Source organism: Pleurodeles waltl, chromosome 6, assembly GCF_031143425.1.
Source record: "Pleurodeles waltl isolate 20211129_DDA chromosome 6, aPleWal1.hap1.20221129, whole genome shotgun sequence".
In the NCBI taxonomy this organism is placed as follows: Eukaryota; Metazoa; Chordata; class Amphibia; order Caudata; family Salamandridae; genus Pleurodeles; species Pleurodeles waltl.
In genome coordinates this window covers 1,700,427,885-1,700,445,076 of record NC_090445.1, presented here as the reverse complement: position 1 = coordinate 1,700,445,076, position 17,192 = coordinate 1,700,427,885, and the positions used below count along the sequence as shown (strand labels likewise).

Genomic DNA, 17,192 nt, shown 5'->3' with positions numbered 1-17,192 from the left:
CCCGTGAGTTGTCCTTGAACAAATGGATGCCCTCTATTTTGGATGACTATAAATTACCCAACCGTTGAATTCTTTAAGATTCAGAACCAAATGGGATCCGCCTTCCTTCTTTTCTACCAGAAAAATGCAACTGAGGAAACCTTTTGGGCGAGGGAGAGACTCTGTCTCCCTTGTGTAGAGCTCTCACTTCTGAGGAGATGAACTCCTGATCTTGTAGGGCAAAAATACACTGTGGGAGGGGGAACAAGTTAAACTGGGGAGTTGTAAAATCCCAACTTGTAACCCTGTACTGCCTGCAGAACCTAAGTGTCTTGAGTTATCTTCTGCCAGTTGTGTAGAAACAACAGAGCTCTGTCCCCCATCAGTACTGATATTCAAATTAGGCCCCCCTGTAGAACTGGACTCCTGAAATGAGGCTTGAGCGCCTCTAAATCTTTCTTTATGGAATTGGTTCCTTACCTGCACGTGATCGGGATGGTTAGAATGTGGAAGAGTCTAGTCCTCAAATCCTCCTCTATTTTGCTTTTTAGTAGCCTCTTTCAGTACCCTGGGGGAAATTGCAGTCAAAGGCTTGCCTTCTGAAGCATTCGGCCCTGCCAAAAAGTGGATAGAGAACCTTTTGGATGGAGCCCTGAGCTTTATCCAGGTTACCATAGACTACCGCAGACTTAGAAAGGTCTTTGAGGAAGGGGGGTTCCAAAGAGTAAGCTCTGTGCGTAGGGGCCCAATTCTGACGTAGCTAGATATGTCCGTTTGGGGTCCATTTGTATTAGAATTGAGAAATTTTGTTCGATATAGCACAGTTTGCGTTCCCCAGAAAGCAAAAAGCACTTTGAGCCCAGCAGACCAGGACATTCAAATCAATGGGGGCACCAGATGCTTTGGCATTTCTAATATCTTTGTCAACGGACCAGAGAAATCCAGCAACTTGTCTTGGCATCCTCGTCAAGCACAATCAATGCCCTTTTTAAAGAGAATTTTTTCAAGTACATCACCAGATTGGGGTCCATTTCAGGGGTCTCTGTGACTGTGCTAGGAAGGTCAGGTTTGGGGCACTCTGATCTCAGCCGAGATCTGGCATCTTTCTGAGACCCTTGGCTGATCTGCACGTATTCTGCTAATTTGTTAGGTGGGGTTCATATGGTGGATTTACGATAGATGATGTCCTCTGGTTCGAAGGTGAGGACTTTGGGAGGGTGTTGGGGCACTTGGGAGAGGTGCGTCATCCTTTTGCGCTTGCAAAGGCGTGGATCGATATCGTGCGCAGATAAGAGAAGAGGAGGATCACTCTGAAACATCCTGAGGAGTCGGTTTTGGGGTGTTAAGTGAGGCGCTATAATCGTGATCCTTAGCCAGCGACCTCACCAACTTCTCAAAGTCAGTCACACAGGAGTTCCTGTCAACGTTGGTGCCCGGATTGTTCTGGGAGCTGAGGGGGTCTTCCCCTCTGCGTAAAGCAGTGGGTGAGGATCCAGCCTTGCTGGTAAAGAAATCCATAGGAATGTTGTTTTTAAGGGGTTGAATGGTCTTAACTAAGGCTAAATTCACGGAGTGTCGTACTCCAGCATCCAATGCATAGACCAAGTCTTGTTCAAGAGGCACCTCAGGGTCATCATAATAGTAACTTTCCCCAGATTCTTCCTCGTATTCAGCAATTGTTAATGGAGAAAGTGGCACAGAAAGGTTGTGCATGGGCAGTGCGAGTCACAGAGTAGGGCTCAATAGAGATGGCAGTTATTTATTGTCTTTGTAATGGGGAGGTCATTTACACAGGCAAATTCATCCAGGCAGGTGGCAACAAAAAAAAAACAGTAAGGTTTTAAATTGCTTAGAGTGAATTTAGGGCGTGGAGGGAGACCTGCAGCAAAATCTAGGTAAAGCCTAATAAATATTACTTCAAACCTGGGCTATTGACCTCAGGGAGTAGGCAGAGAGAAAAACAAGGCTTGGGGGAGCAAGAGACTGAAAGACGCATCTCTCTGTGTTCAAGCTGAGAGTAAACGTGCTGGGAGAAAGCCTTGTGCGTGTGCGTGAGCCCCCAAGTGACAGTAACAGAAAGAGGATAGCGCGGCAGAATGACGCATTTCCTCACTCTCCTTAATCCCGCTCCACAAATACAAAAGTTAATGAAGCGGGTGGGCACCTCCTAGGGAGGGTAAATGCTCCCTCAAATATGTGGGCCGGCGTTGCGCATCTGAAAAGGCAAAGTTAACATCTAAGGCAGGACGACAGCAAGATTACGTGTTCAGTGCGAACAGTATATGTAATTCTGGCGTGCAGATAAAACAGTGGAACAATTACAAAGAATGGATTACGGGAACATACATAATCAAAGGTCACACTTAACTGACTGCGAAGCAGCAAAGAAAGAGGAAGCTGGAGCATCTCGAGCAGTGTGTATAGGGCTAGGTATCTATGGTTACTCATGTGACGATGTCATGTTCATGAGACATGTAGTGTTTTTTTAACATTTGTTTGATTGGCTGCTGAAAAAATAAAGTAAAGAAAGAGAAGCATTATCAGAGCCTCGGGTCCTGACATAGAATTTCATTGTACCGAATACATCTAAAATGGAATTCTTTTAAGAGACACACTTTATATTCTTTGAAGTACTATCAATTTACCTTTGATTGTGGGGACAAACCTGTCTTCTACTTTAAAATATACCCACAACATGGGCATCCTTTTCAATAGCAAGCTTTCATTTGACCCCATGCATCACCTGTAGCCTGTTCCTGTTATTGGATGTTAAAGGACTTGTCTGCATCCTTGCCTATCTTGATTTGCATTTTCACATTCAATGCCAAAGCCCAGTGAAGAGTAGACTATGGAACTAGCATGTATCTTAGCACTGCTGAAAAAGAGTTTGACAACCTTTACTATATTACAGAGTGCAAAAGCTCGACTGGTCAGAAAAAGTGAGATACTATCTTTCACGATTTCTGCAAGCTCCACTGATTCTCATTTCACAAATGATTCCATTTTCAACCTATAACAATAATGCACAAGGAAATCACTCACACACACACTTTTCTTGCCATCGAAATTAAATGGAACATTGCATTACAATTTCATTGCACATTCTCTTTATGCAAAAGTGTCACACCAGACCTTTGCTTTTGTAGCATTTATGCTATGGAGTTCTCTGCTTCTACTTCATTCCTAGTTTTGTCTTTACTTTTAGGAGGCAGCTTTAAACCTGTTTTTTTGCCGTTTAATTTATTTATGCTTTTGTGTAGGTTAGTTTCTTATGGTCTACCAAAAACAATTCAAATTAGAACAGAAGATCAAGAGTTGATCATTAACAAAAATAAGCTTCCCAAACAAATTATAGGCCACAGCTCTCCAGGCATTGAAAACTGGAAACTGCAGTGTAGCAAATGTATTAAAAAATATATAGTCATCTTGAATTAACTTCGACTCTGCATTTGAAGTGTTCTACCCAGTGAGCTGTGCTCAAACTAGATGCTGACGATTCAAATGATTAAGGGAAGATGCTGATGCAAGGTGTCAGAATAAATCAGTAGAAGGTATTGAGCTACGTCACAGCGGTTCAAAGTGTATCATATCTTCAGAAAGAGTTGTTCTGGTTGTTCCCAATCTTAAAGCCAGATCCTGAAGGCCCTTACCACTTGATAAACAGATCCAGGGCCTCCATAGGACAGCTGGTCTGCTGGGCTGTGTCTGCATTCAGCAGATCCTGTGATTCCTGCAGGATTCGGATTCCTCAGTCCCTTGGAGACAGGGTAGGCGGGCTAGTTCTTGGTGCACAGCTCCTTCTGTCCTTTCAGGCATTTAGATGTTTCTGAGTAGCATTTGGCCTGCCAGGGATACTTGAGAGGTGCAGGCAATGGGTTCCATTATCTAATCACCCAAAATTACCGCACCAACCTATATCGGCCTTATCAGCAATATGATGCATTTCTTAGAGGCCCTTGTGCTACTAGGATTAATTATGGCAGGAGCTATGTTTCCTATAGCAGAAGCCTAAACTCTGGTCTGCTTATCACGAGTCCCAGAAGAACAAAGGGATCTGTAAGTCTGCCACATCTTCAAGCTCAAGTAATGTGCAGGTGGGGACGGTGAGTCTCTTACCTAAATGGAACAGGAGGAAGGGGAAAGCTCAGTATTTACCCTAAACCACAACTTACGGATCCCATTACCTCTGCTTTTCATAGGTGTTTAACTTTAGTGAACGCTCCTGGGCGAGGCCAGTACTTCACGTTTTTGTGTTTTATAATTAAGTTCCCTTTCATTGGTCAGTAATATGAATTCCACTGAAAATAAAGTAACTCCTATTTTTTTCATAATTTATTATCCAATAAGTATATCAACAAGTATTTCTAAATTCAGGCTCTATAGAGAGAAATACAAAAACACGGGTCAAATTCTAACCACTGCCACCAACACAGAAAGGATAATACTGTCACCTTCACTATGTGTTATATTTAGCACATGTGGGTGCTATAACTTTCACAGAGGTGTCTAATTCTATGGCATTTTCCCTATGCAAGACAACTAGTCCATAACTGTTACATTGATAAATAATAACCACAAATAAGCAAACTAACCAGAAATAACCAGGCTATTGTTAGTCTACCATTAACTTGTAGTGTAAGAGTTAGGAGTATTTTCCGACCTCTCAAAATGTTACAGACCGGTCCCATATTATGGGGGCTGTTTTGAGAGGCATGGAGATTTGCAAGATTAATCGATGTGTGTGTCTCGGGGACTTAATTCAGATAAGAATCCAAAAACACAACATTAATTCAGAATCCTGCTGTCTAATAAAAGCGTAAAACTATGCAAAACATGCAGAACAGTGCAATTAGTCACAGTCCTCCTGGCAGTACAGCACATGTCCTTGGTGACATCCAATGTTCGTCCTTTCTGCTGTTCTGTACCATTGGCCCTTTTGGTTGAGTTGGGTGAAGTATGACCTTAATGCTGCTATATCAAAATCATTATCTTCCCTTCATTGCATGCTATGTGCATCTGCTCACCAAATTGTTTGTTTATTTGATCTTTGTACTGTTGGACATGCACTCAGTTTGATACTTGCAGTTACACCACGAGAGCACTAATTATGTGTTGTGGCTGCAAAACAGTTTATCTAGTGATCTGTAATTGGAATGATTTACTTTAGTAAGGAAACATCAACCTTAAATTGCAACCCAGCCTTTGTAACACCTTTTGGATTTTGTCGCAGACAGTTTTTGTTCCTTTGCCCTGGGTGTTCACATATGTTAAATGGAATGTCTAGAAACTGCATCATTGCTGTGGAAGCAAACGCATGGATTCCTACACCATACAGATAATAACCAAAATAAAAAACAGTCCAACAAGTTTGTGCCATAGGTTCTTTATGCTTATCACAAAGGGTTGCTTTAATACAAAGTTAGGTTCTGCTCCGTTCCCAGCTTTCTGATAATCGGAGGACGGTGCATTGCACTGTGCCCTTTACTCCAGCAAGTACGTCTTGGCCTTAATGTTTGTACAGTTCTGTGCACTGATGACGAACTGCTTGTCCTACCCTAGGTTGTCTCTTGAGAGGGTTACTCCTACTTGTAAGCAGTAGGATAGGCTAAGGCAGCTCTGTGTGGCTGGTGCAGCCACTAGAATGTATCTCTGTATACCCATGTGTCAAATATAAAGTCTTGTATTACACTTCTTACATAGACGGCCTTGGTTCTTCTCCCTGTAGTGAGACCCGCACATTACTTTTCTACAGCTGCAGTGCAGTGTTGAAAGCACTCACTAATCAAACTCAGGCGCACTAACCTGGCCTGTGCTGCTTTTGTAAATCAGGTGCCCTGTACTGCTTTTGTAAATCAGGCGCACTAACCTGCCTTGTGCTGCTTTTGTAAATCAGGCGCACTAACCTGCCTTGTGCTGCTTTTGGAACTCAGGCGCACTAACCTGCCCTGTGCCGCTTTTGGAACTCAGGCGCACTAACCTGCCCTGTGCCGCTTTTGGAACTCAGGCGCACTAACCTGCCCTGTGCCGCTTTTGGAACTCAGGCGCACTAACCTGCCCTGTGCTGCTTTTGGAACTCAGGCGCACTAACATATGCCCTGTGCTGCTTTTGGAACTCAGGCGCACTAACATGCCCTGTGCTGCTTTTGTAAATCAGGCGCACTAACCTGCCCTGTGCTGCTTTTGGAACTCAAGCGCACTAACCTGCCCTGTGCTGCTTTTGTAATTCAAGCGCACTAACCTGCCCTGTGCTGCTTTTGGAAATCAAGCGCACTAACCTGCCCTGTGCTGCTTTTGGAAATCAGGCGCACTAACCTGCCCTGTGCCGCTTTTGGAACTCAGGCGCACTAACCTGCCCTGTGCCGCTTTTGGAACTCAGGCGCACTAACCTGCCCTGTGCCGCTTTTGGAAATCAGGCACACTAACATGCCCTGTGCTGCTTTTGTAAATCGGGCGCACTAACCTGCCCTGTGCTGTTTTGTAAATCGGGCGCACTAACCTGCCCTGTGCTGCTTTTGTAAATCGGGCGCACTAACCTGCCCTGTGCTGCTTTTGTAAATCGGGCGCACTAACCTGCCCTGTGCTGCTTTTGTAAATCAGGCGCACTAACCTGCCCTGTGCTGCTTTTGTAAATCAGGCGCACTAACCTGCCCTGTGCTGCTTTTGTAAATCAGGCGCACTAACCTGCCCTGTGCTGCTTTTGTAAATCAGGCGCCCTAACCTGCCTTGTGCTGCTTTTGTAAATCAGGCGCCCTAACCTGCCCTGTGCTGCTTTTGTAAACGTTTACTGCTGCGCTTTCAGCTCCAGTAGCGAGATCCGCCGGTTATTACGTGTTTTTCGCAATAGCACTGGCATCAGTGTGTAAAGATCATGGGGGCTCCCTGTCACCTAAACCTGAGCCCAGTGTCATTGAAGGCCCTTCATCCAAGTGTAAAACTCGCACCCGGGTGGGGTCACAATGTCCCTTGCTCGTTGTGCTGACTGCCACCACAAGTCAGCAGTGGGTGGCCCAGGATCGGTGGGGTGCACCCACAGGCCCGGTTTTAATGAGGTCTTTTCGGTGAGAATGCAGCACACTTGGAAATGGTTCTGGTGTACCATGGGATGTTCACGAAGCATTAAAATAATGCGGTATCGCTGGCACAGTGATTAGGTGAGTTACGCGCTCGCCGCAGCTGGGGTATTCCGCGCGTCACGTTTGAATGGTGGCAGGGCCACGGCTGCCTCATATCATTCTGAGGTCCATAACTAAGCATCATTAGTGGACTAAGTGTAACTCCTCTTATTTAAAGGGCCTGTTAATGGCATGATGTGGTATTTAGCGACCATATTTAGTAAGTTATTGCTATAATTATTTGTACTTTTGTAGATATCAGATTCTCTTCACCCTCTTGCAAATGCAACTAGAATTACATCAGAGTCGAGATGCTTGACCTCCCTCCTCTAGCCATGTGGCGAATAAATACGTTTTCTAATAACAGTATCCCTTCGAACTCCTAGATCCTCTGCAGGTCTGAGGCAGTTGCAAGCACTTTTATGTGTGGTCCTTTTCCATGTTTTGATAAGGAATTTAATTTGTCTGTGGATGATGGAAATTATATTTTTAAAGGTTGTCGTTGGTGCTTAGTTTCAGTAATCTATTCATTTACATTGACAAATATTGTACGACTTATCTATGCAATAAAATAAAAACAATATTACCGGTATGACTGGCTCTCCCTAATCCACTTCTGAAATATTGGTAGTGCTGGGGAGCAGTCAGTTGCATGACTGCAACGGTGCCATCCCAAGTGTGATCATTTCCTTCGGTTTGGGTTTATTAGCAAACACCACTTCGGACGCAGAGAGACTTTGAAACCCACTGTTGTAGTAGAAAAGGCAACAGTATGAGTTTCAGAAGGAATGATGTTTCTGGCCGAATGTTTTATGACATGGTGTAACTTGAGAGCATTCCTGTCACCTGTTAGAACCTGCTTCCATAGGGGAGCTGTTGTGGGTTAGAGCTGCCATGCCAGTGTTATCATTTGCAGGATTGGGGGGAGTGGGGGGTTAAGCGGTCACATGCCAGTATCTCTGCAGAGAAGTAGGTGGGGTACTTCTTATTCTGTCACTTGGGGAGATCCATACCTGAAAGGCTGGACTCAGTCTCACACCCAGCTGCTCTCTGAAAGGCTGGCTGGGTGGAGCCGAGACAGGTAGTGTATGCTATTCTTTCCTTTGGGATGGGGACTATCATTTAAGTCCCATACACCCCCATGCATCTGACTATTTCACTCCTACAGTGCTGCATCACCTCATAAGTAAGTATGCAATAACTTTGGCAGATTTTTCAAAAGAAATCTGTACCCACAATATATATTTTAATCTTACTATATGATAAGAAGATGGAGTAAAGGCTGTCTTCTAACTTTATTAAGTTACTAATCTGCGGGGGTAGTTGATTTATTTTTAAGCTTATAAATACATTATTAAAGTGTTGACTGCAGTTTGTGGGCTTCTCTACAACACTCCTGTTTATGGCAGCAAGTGTGTTGTCCGTAGTTGTTCGCATGTGGTGCAGTTTGGCAGGGAAAGGACAAGTGTTCTGTGTTTCAGGGTCATACTATGCCTCAAATGAGGGGTGTAAGTACAAGACCCTCATAAGTCACAAACTATTCTTGCACAGTTGAGACAGGAGCTGCTGTTTGGCATCAGAACTTCATTAAACACAATTGTTCCAACATAGCTGCACACTTGGGGACCCGTCAGCTTCCAATGAATCACAAAAGTGGGGTCACATTTGTGATCCGTTTCAAGTAGATAGGGCCTGAACATCGATGCCCAGATGGACAGGTATGTGCATCAGTGATATATCACTAACACCATCCCCTCCCTCTCTCGCTGCTCATGAATAGTAGGCCCTGCGGCCTAAAACCAGGTGCAGCACAACATTACTCATCCCTACACCTCCTGCTGTGCAGAGCATCAAAATGTACTGGTGCAAACCCCCTGCAACATAGTCACTGCTCCCTCATACACTGCAAGGCCCTCATCAAAGTCTGGACCTGAGTTTGTTTATCCAGATAACACCAGCCCTCTCCATGCGATTACTTAAGGCATGAACTGTGGCAGACCTGACATCCTCCCACCGCGCCTGCCCTCTCTCTCTCGCCGGTACAAGTTTGTGGGAGGTTTGTCCTAAAACCATGTTTACAGCTTACGCAATGGAGCCCTTCCTGCATATCGTACTACGGCTGAGTGAAGCTGGAACACAGACTTTTCCCCCTCCTTTTTTGTGTTTGTTAATCAATTTTGACTGGCTTGTTTCTAACACAGTATTTATTAATGCATCATTTCAAATAAAGTCAATAGTAAATGGTACGCATAGTTAGGACTTGTGTTATTTGGAAATGTTTTGGTGCTGCTCAATCTGGTCTATGAATTGTCTTGCCACCAGTTTTTGTTTTGTGGTTGTTTCTCACTCCCATTTTTTGAACTGCTTTTCTTTTTTTACCTCTGCCCTGTGATCTTTACTTTATCTGCTCTTCCACCTCTTTCTGGCACCTTCGCCCACCGCCTCATGCTCAGGTGTACTCTGCTGTTAATTGTTAAGAAGAGGCATTAGATTTGTGAGTTTGAGTTAAGAGCAGGTACATATTTGGTACTTTTAAGGGCACAGATCATGTTGTGATTCCAGAAGTGTGAGAAGTCCTTACATTACCCTGGCTGCAGCTTTGTACAAACCACATAGACACTGGCAGTGGGAGGCTATCAGCCCTTCCAGAAGGTGGTGAATACTCCTTACCCACTAAGGCTTCCACCAAAGGTGACACTTGCAACAGCAACATGTAACCTTTCGGCCTGGTTGATTCCAAATTCTCTTATAGCCAGATAGGCATGTTTGTATGCCATGTGTGCTGTACAGGAACATATCTTCACCCACTCAGTTTCTGTCGGGGTAAGCATGATCCTTCTGTCTCCCTAGAATCCATCATCCTAACTCCATGAACTTCTTAAATTCTTACTCCCAACTCAGCGTCCAGCAGAGCTCTCAGTTCACAGCAGCTTTCTTAGTATGCTGTTCAAGTATAATCTCTGCAACAACAATGTTGCCTGTACAAATTTAGATGAGTAAAATATAAATTCCAATATTGTGAACATTCACTTAACATTCATGCTCCATGCATGCCACTGTGCCATACTGAGAGATTTAAAAAGGAGTGACCCGCCCCACCAACTTGTACTTCTGTCTCCCCTTCCGCCCTGTCCCTCAGTATGCAAGGACTGAGTTTGCAAAGGGAACTCAGCCAACTTCTAGAATGATTGGCACCCACTTATCACCAAGATTTCCAAATGAACTTCTATATTTTCATAGGTCACTATTAAACACATATGCACATTATTCCATAAGTTGCCTTCAAAGTTATGATCTTAAAACAAAAGCCCAAGCTCCAAGGTTTAAATCCTTTCCCAGTTTGTGCTAGATTAGAAGTAAATTTCATAACTTTCCATGTTTGTGCCCTTTCGGTCTTGTTCAGAGCATTGGCATAACTGGTTGGCGATACGGATGTGTTTAATTGGCAGCTTGTAACATACTGCTTCTGCAGCCATTTCATTGGTTGCATTGCTTTGGTATAATGATTGTGTTGCTTTTCTTGCAGGACAACTAGTCACTTTCTTAACGCTTTGCTTCTGTCTTGCTTTTTTCTTCCCTTTTTTCTTTTGGTTGCTTTCTTATTGGCTGGCCCTTGCTTTGTGTCTTTCCTACGTGGGTGGGTTTATATTCTGGTAAGTACAGCCTATGCATCACCAACGACCTGCCGCTGTGTGAGGTGTACTGGAGCCAGGACAGCACATCTTCGTCTCCGATGAGGTCTAGCCCTCCACTGGTGGCGCCAGCTGAACAGAGTGGCATCGCACCTCACTGCCCATCCCCACCGAACCCCCACCTCAATGGCCATCATCACTCCATGGACCATATGTAAAGAGAAGGTGCACCCCTGTTCCAACACCTGTCTTCCAGGACAGCAAAGCTACAAGAATGGAGCCGAAAGAATAGACCAGAGAGGACCATTGATGCTGTATCTTTGTGCATTTTAATCCCTATCGGAAGAATGATATTGTTTTCTGGTTAAAACCTAGTTCTGCTGAAAGTGTATCACTTTGTGAAAGTTTTCCTTTGGGGCCAACCCAGGTTTATTTAAAATGTGAAATACTTTTTCTACCATATGGTTAATTACTAATTCATTACCATATATTTAATTTTCAGTTTTTGTAAAATATTTAGATTTCTTTTTAATGGTAAAACATTTTTGACCCTGATAGATAATCATTCTTTGCTGCTGGAGTGTTGGCAGATCCAGGAGTGACAGTTTTCAGGTTCTTGCAGTCATGTCCGTGTCATATCCCAGGCTTGATGTCACAGTAGGATGTTGACTGGTGTCAGGTTCTTACACTGATGTCAAAGTCTCATGTCAATTTCTTACTGTGATGCTACAGTCCGATGCCTGGTTCCTGCAGGGCTGTGCTTTTTCTGCAGCGCGTCAGTGCCCGAAGACCTCTTCTGCATTGAAGCTAGAGTTTGGCAATTTGTTCCTTGAGTGATGTCACATCCTGTAGTGATGTCACTCTTTGGACTCTATTGTCTGCTTGCTGCATTGATGTCCAGTATGATGCACAGTAATATCACGGGTTACTGCAGTGGATTCATTGTAACTCCTGGTTCCTGCAGGTGGGTTGTAGTCTCCAATGAATCTCTCCACCTGGCAATGGTGGCCAGTGAGAACTCTGAATCTGAAGCCCACCCCAAGATGTCTGCATGTTTAAATCTTTTGGGACTTTAATGTGTTTTAATTTAAAACACAAAATACCATTCTTGAATGGAATAAAATACAGTGATAATGGTAAACAAACAGCTAAGGGAGGGAGAGGTTGATGACGGGGATGGACATTCGCTCTCTCTTACAATCATTTTAAACTACCAACATTGTACCTTTATTTTATGTTGTCAGAAACAGTCAGAGCAGAAACCTAGTTACACACACAAATTAGCTTTACCTAACAGTCCACTTAGAGGATGATCATGCCAGTATATGTTGAATTTTAGTACTTGGATTCTTGCTGACATGTTATGTATGAAGCTGCTCACCAGACCATGCTGAGAATTTAAACTCACAGACACTGGGCCTTTGCTACTGCTGTGGTGCTATCAATGGTCCAGCTGTGGTGAGGATTCATGGCATCAGCCTCTACAGCCCTTTCCACTAAGGTGCTGCAGATGGTCCCTAACATCAGGCCCCAGCATGCTGAATGTTCATCAGTACTGCTGATGTGGCTGTTTCCTTTTCAAGCTCTTTGGCTGATACTACTGGTTCGCAGACTTCTCTTCTTAATTTTCGAGAACCAAAGCTAGTTTACTAATTTGACAATTTTTTATTGTGAATTAAACTTTGTATTCCATTCCAAATACAGAGACAAGTTTCCACTCGCAACATCCTGCTGGATTAAGTGCAATAGTCCTAGCGCTTTTCACTGTCAAGCGATTACAGAAAAGAGTTCCAAATGAAGTATGCAGTCAAATTAATTGTTGGATAATTCCTCCAGTAGGACAAGTTGAATTAATATCATGTATTTTCGATAATGGAAACATTATTTGTTGAAATACACCTTCAGACAACACCTAATTGGCAACATTAGGGAAACGGCATTGAAAACTCTGAACATATCTGGTGACCAAAAATATGCAGAACTTGGGTAATCCAAACAGTTTTTGTTTTATTTTGACATAGCATGTTACCTCTTCCATCTGCATTGACCATGCAGTATTTCTAAAGTGTGTCCTAAAAAGTAGTTTTCTCATCTTGTAATGCAAAATGCATTCTTTTGATCATTACAAAAAATTGTAATACAATAGAATTAAAATTAAAGCCAATTAGGTAGTTATTTTGAAGAAAAAAAACTGTGACTGACCAAATATCCAAGCTAATGTTACAAATAGTGTTGTTCATAATGTTTTTTTACAGGCTCCTTATGTGTTTTTTCATGTTAAGTATAGCAAACTGCAGAATAAAGTGGAGTTTTGGTATATCTTGTTAAATACTATTTTATCCAAAAAGGTGATGGGGCATGCGAGCTGGAGGAATAGGCTGTTCTTGGACACGAAGTTAAGGGACATAGGCTATCGGGGCGCGGGGGGGAGAAAATGAATCTGACTTTTCTTACTGTTAAACTTTCTATTTTTGCACCCAAAAGCTCCTTCCAAGTGTTTGTATTTAAAAACCTTTTTCTAAGCATGCCCCTTGTGCCGTCTATCATTTAGTAAACTACATTTATCTTTTGCAACAGGAAGTGTCATGAGAGGAAAGTTGCATATTCTTATTTCTGAGTAGTAGAAGAAACTGAAGATTTCTGTCACTAAGAACTTTGTGCTGTAATTGATCACACACTGCCCCTTGTCCTTCCCCTGATGTAATTTCCTTTTCAGGTCAACCGTAAGAGTAAGGCCTCTTGTATACTTTTAGTATACTTCTGTGGGCTTAAAGCCATTTCATTTGTTAGTTTCAGTGTCATTTAAAAATCCTTGCTTGCTAGTGCTCAGTCATGCCTCTTTGTCGCTCCTTTTTAGGTCCAGCGTAAGCATTCAACCTTATGTATACTTTTAGTTTACTTTTTATGGCTTAAAGTGATTTCATTTGTTAGTTGCAGTGTCCTTTAAAAATTCTTGCTCGCTAGCTGTCAGTGCTGCCTTTTTCTCTCTCCTTTTTCTGTTTCAGAGCATTGATCAACTATTGTATAATTCCACTTTGGTTTCTTTATCTGTTGCTGTGATGGACTACTTTTGTCATTTCTTGGTTGGTAACTTTTCATTGTGGGTGTTTTAGGCTGGTAGCTGCCTGCATCTTATTGCAGCATTGCGTGCCTCCCACTTCGCCCTATGTCGCTGACATGTGTTTTGGCTTTATTTCAGTGTTGTCCCCGTTTACATCAGGCTCCTAAAATAAGCTTATTTTCCAAAAGAAACACCCGGTGCCTAAACATTTAGCTTACTGCTCACAAAAGCCACAATATGCCCTTTCTGTAGCTAAACCTAGAAGCAATGATGTGAAACTTGCAGAGCCTCATCTGGAGTCTATCTCCAGGCCCCCTCCTTGCCAGCCCTTAGAGACATCCGCACACAGGGCGTTGCTTATCTCCTTTATTGGGGCCATAAACCTTGTCAGGCTGCTCTGCTATTGTTAACTTCATTAGAGCTTTGTTGAAATGTGAGGCAAAAGTGCTTGCAAGACTTTTCATTCTGTTAACAATAGCCCCCAAAGACCACCAAAACACGGCAGGAAAAGACGAAATTATGAGGCAGAGTTGAGCAATTTATATGGCAAGACAATTCCAATTCTGAATTTAAATGCCAATAGCTCTAACTCAAGAAAATGCAACACCTATTGCATTGCAAATGCTTGTTCTCTTTGGGAGCATTGGCTAACTACCATATAATTACATTTTGTCCTGCTTATCTATTCTTTGAGGGTCTTTTATTTTCCTTTGTTTCCTGCTTGTGTTCGACAAAGCTTCCCTTTTCATTTCCACAGCATTCTTGCTCTTAGCTAACATAACCATGTAGTTCCTGCTTACATTGGACATGCTTTACTTAATCTAGTATTCTCTGAGTGTTTGCTTTTTTCAGCCAGCATAATACTCTTGTCTCCCCTCCCCTGTAACCTCAAGGCACAGCGTAAAACTTTTCACATAAGGGGCGCCGGGCTTCATTTTTCAGCACAGTGCCCGACTGTCATTGGAGATGTGTTCAATTCACGATTGCACGGTGCAGTACCTTATGTGGCCAAATGAGGTCTCAAGCGACACCTAGGGACAGCCTGTGGCTCTGCACCCTTTCCCTGCTTTGTGCATTTTGGAATGCTGAATGTTGCAGGTTTTTTTCAGCCAGCATATTAGAAGTGTAAAAGCGTTAACATAACCATGTTGTTCCCGCTTACATTTCACATGCTTTACTTAATCTTGCATTCTCTATGAGTGTTTGCTTTTTCCTGGATGTTGTTACTTACTATTTTTTTCTCAGCCAGCATATTGTCTTCCCCTCCTTTATAGCCTTTTTCCCATTTTCTGGTTCTCTAGCGTTGCAATGTTATACGAATGGCATAGCGCTATGTAAATATCATCACTCCACAGCATACAAAAAAAAAAGTTTTAAAAAAAGGGCATTTCAACGCCTAGAGCTCTAACTTTCACAAAAGAACGGTAAGGAATGTCAATTTTATTTCTGGAAATAAGTGTTGCCTCGTTCCGATTTGTCACTATTAGGAGGCTGAAAATGTTGATATTGATTAGGAGAGTGGTGGTGATGGTTGAGACTTGTAGCTAAGTTAATGCAAGAACCTTGTCAGAGAAAGAGAAGACAGTAGAAAAATAACATACACTATTCCCTTTTAAGTCTTGAAGAGTAAAGAATATTCCAAGTCTGACAAAGGAAATTAAAATGGAAAAACATGTCCTGTGAAAAAAGGAACTACGAGCAGCCTGGAAGCGATTTGCAACTGCAGGGCTCTTGTAAAAATGAAGATATATGTTAGCACGAGGAGCGGATAGCAGGTGGAACACGATAACCAACATCTGAATGACCTGGAATCACTTTGCAACAGTCGGGCCCAAATTATTTATGTGTATATATATATGTCCAATGGCATGTGTAGCTGCAGATACAGATGCTATGCATATTCTGCTATCTAGTGTTGGGCTCGGAGTGTTACAAGTTGTTTTTCTTCGAAGAAGTATTTTCGAGTCACGGGATCGAGTGGTGACTCCTCTTCGGCTCCATTGCGCATGGGCATCGACTCCATGTTAGATTGTTTTCTTTCCGCCATCGGGTCCGGACATGTTTCTTTTCGCTCCGATAGTTCAAGTCGGAAAAGTTCTACAACTTACTAATTCTCGTTGGTATTGTTTCAATCTCGTACCATCTCTCATCGACACTTCGGTACCGTCGGGTCAAACATCTTTACTCGCTCTTCGGAGCGCCCGCGCCCAACTCGGGCTTGGTCGGGCCGACTGCTTGGAAGCCTCATGGACCGGACCCCATTCCGCTTTAGTCCTCAGTGCCACGCCAAATTTCCCTACACAGACCAACATCTCAAGTGTAATCTCTGTCTCCCCCCAGACCATTGGGAAGAAAATTGTGAGGCCTGCAGTTCCTTCCGTTTGAAGAAAACTCTCCGAGACAGAAGAGCACGAAGACTCGAGATGGCGTCGAAGAGCACCGAACGTCTTGATGTCGAGAAAGAGGAGATTATGCACACCGCAGTCTCCGTCCGAGGGTCTGACTCCGAGCAGGAGTCCGAGGAGGACAGACCGGTCACAGGGCAGGATAGCACGTGAGTACGCCTGCCCCAGTCCCAGCCAAGCCCAAACATAAGGTCTTGGGAACGCCACTGCCGGAAAGCCATGGCTCGACCCGTAAAAAGACCTTCGGTGACCAACCAACAACTTTGGCACCGAAGAAGGCCACGTCACCAAAGCCTTCGGACACGAGCCGAAGCACTGCCTCCAAAACTATCAAACATCGAGCCTTTGAGTCGAAACCTCGAAAATCGCTTTCGGAGCCAAGGCCAACATCCAGCTTCGGAGCCAAAAAGGTCAGTTTATACAGAGGAACATGGACTTTCAAAAGTACTTAAAGAAAGCCATAGAATTTCGGAGGAACACACACAGATGGAAGATATAGATGAAAGGCAAGCCAGAATTCATATTCACAAGGAAACTGGCAAAATTATAACTGCACCTCCTCTGAAGCCTAAGGAAGCTGGCCTTTCAGGAACAATTGGACAATGCTCAGCCACCAGCTAAAGTGTCAAAGACTAAACAAAAATCTCCACCTCCACAATTTTCTACTCCTCAGTCTCTTCATTCTCTTCACCTGCTTGTCTCTCCACCTACTACTCCCACACCTGTACAATCTCCTGTACATTCTTTTGATTCACAAGACAATGTGGATCCATGGGATCTGTATGATCCAGATCCCATTCCTGATAACAGCCCAGACTGCAATCCCTCCAAACCATCACCACCGGAGGATAGCACTGGGTATACTCAGGTTTTAGCTAGGGCGGCATCCTACCACAATGTCGCCATGCACACTGAGCCCTTAGAGGATGAGTTTCTTTTTAACACATTATCCTCTACACACACTACCTATCAGTCCCTTCCAATGCTTCCAGGCATGTTAAAG

At 43.4% G+C, this 17,192-nt stretch overlaps 1 protein-coding gene across 4 annotated transcripts in view; it reads left to right on the top strand.

Annotated features, from left to right (window-relative positions):
* Positions 1-13,040, top strand: part of MED22 (mediator complex subunit 22) — a 53,127-nt gene extending 40,087 nt beyond the window's left edge. For all 4 annotated transcript variants that reach the window (XM_069241808.1, XM_069241806.1, XM_069241809.1 and 1 more), the window contains one exon: positions 10,755-13,040. In XM_069241808.1, the coding sequence (XP_069097909.1) occupies positions 10,755-10,941 (187 nt within the window). In that variant the 3' untranslated portion in view covers positions 10,942-13,040. The remainder of the gene's footprint in view (positions 1-10,754) is intronic.
* Positions 13,041-17,192: the final 4,152 nt, after the last annotated feature.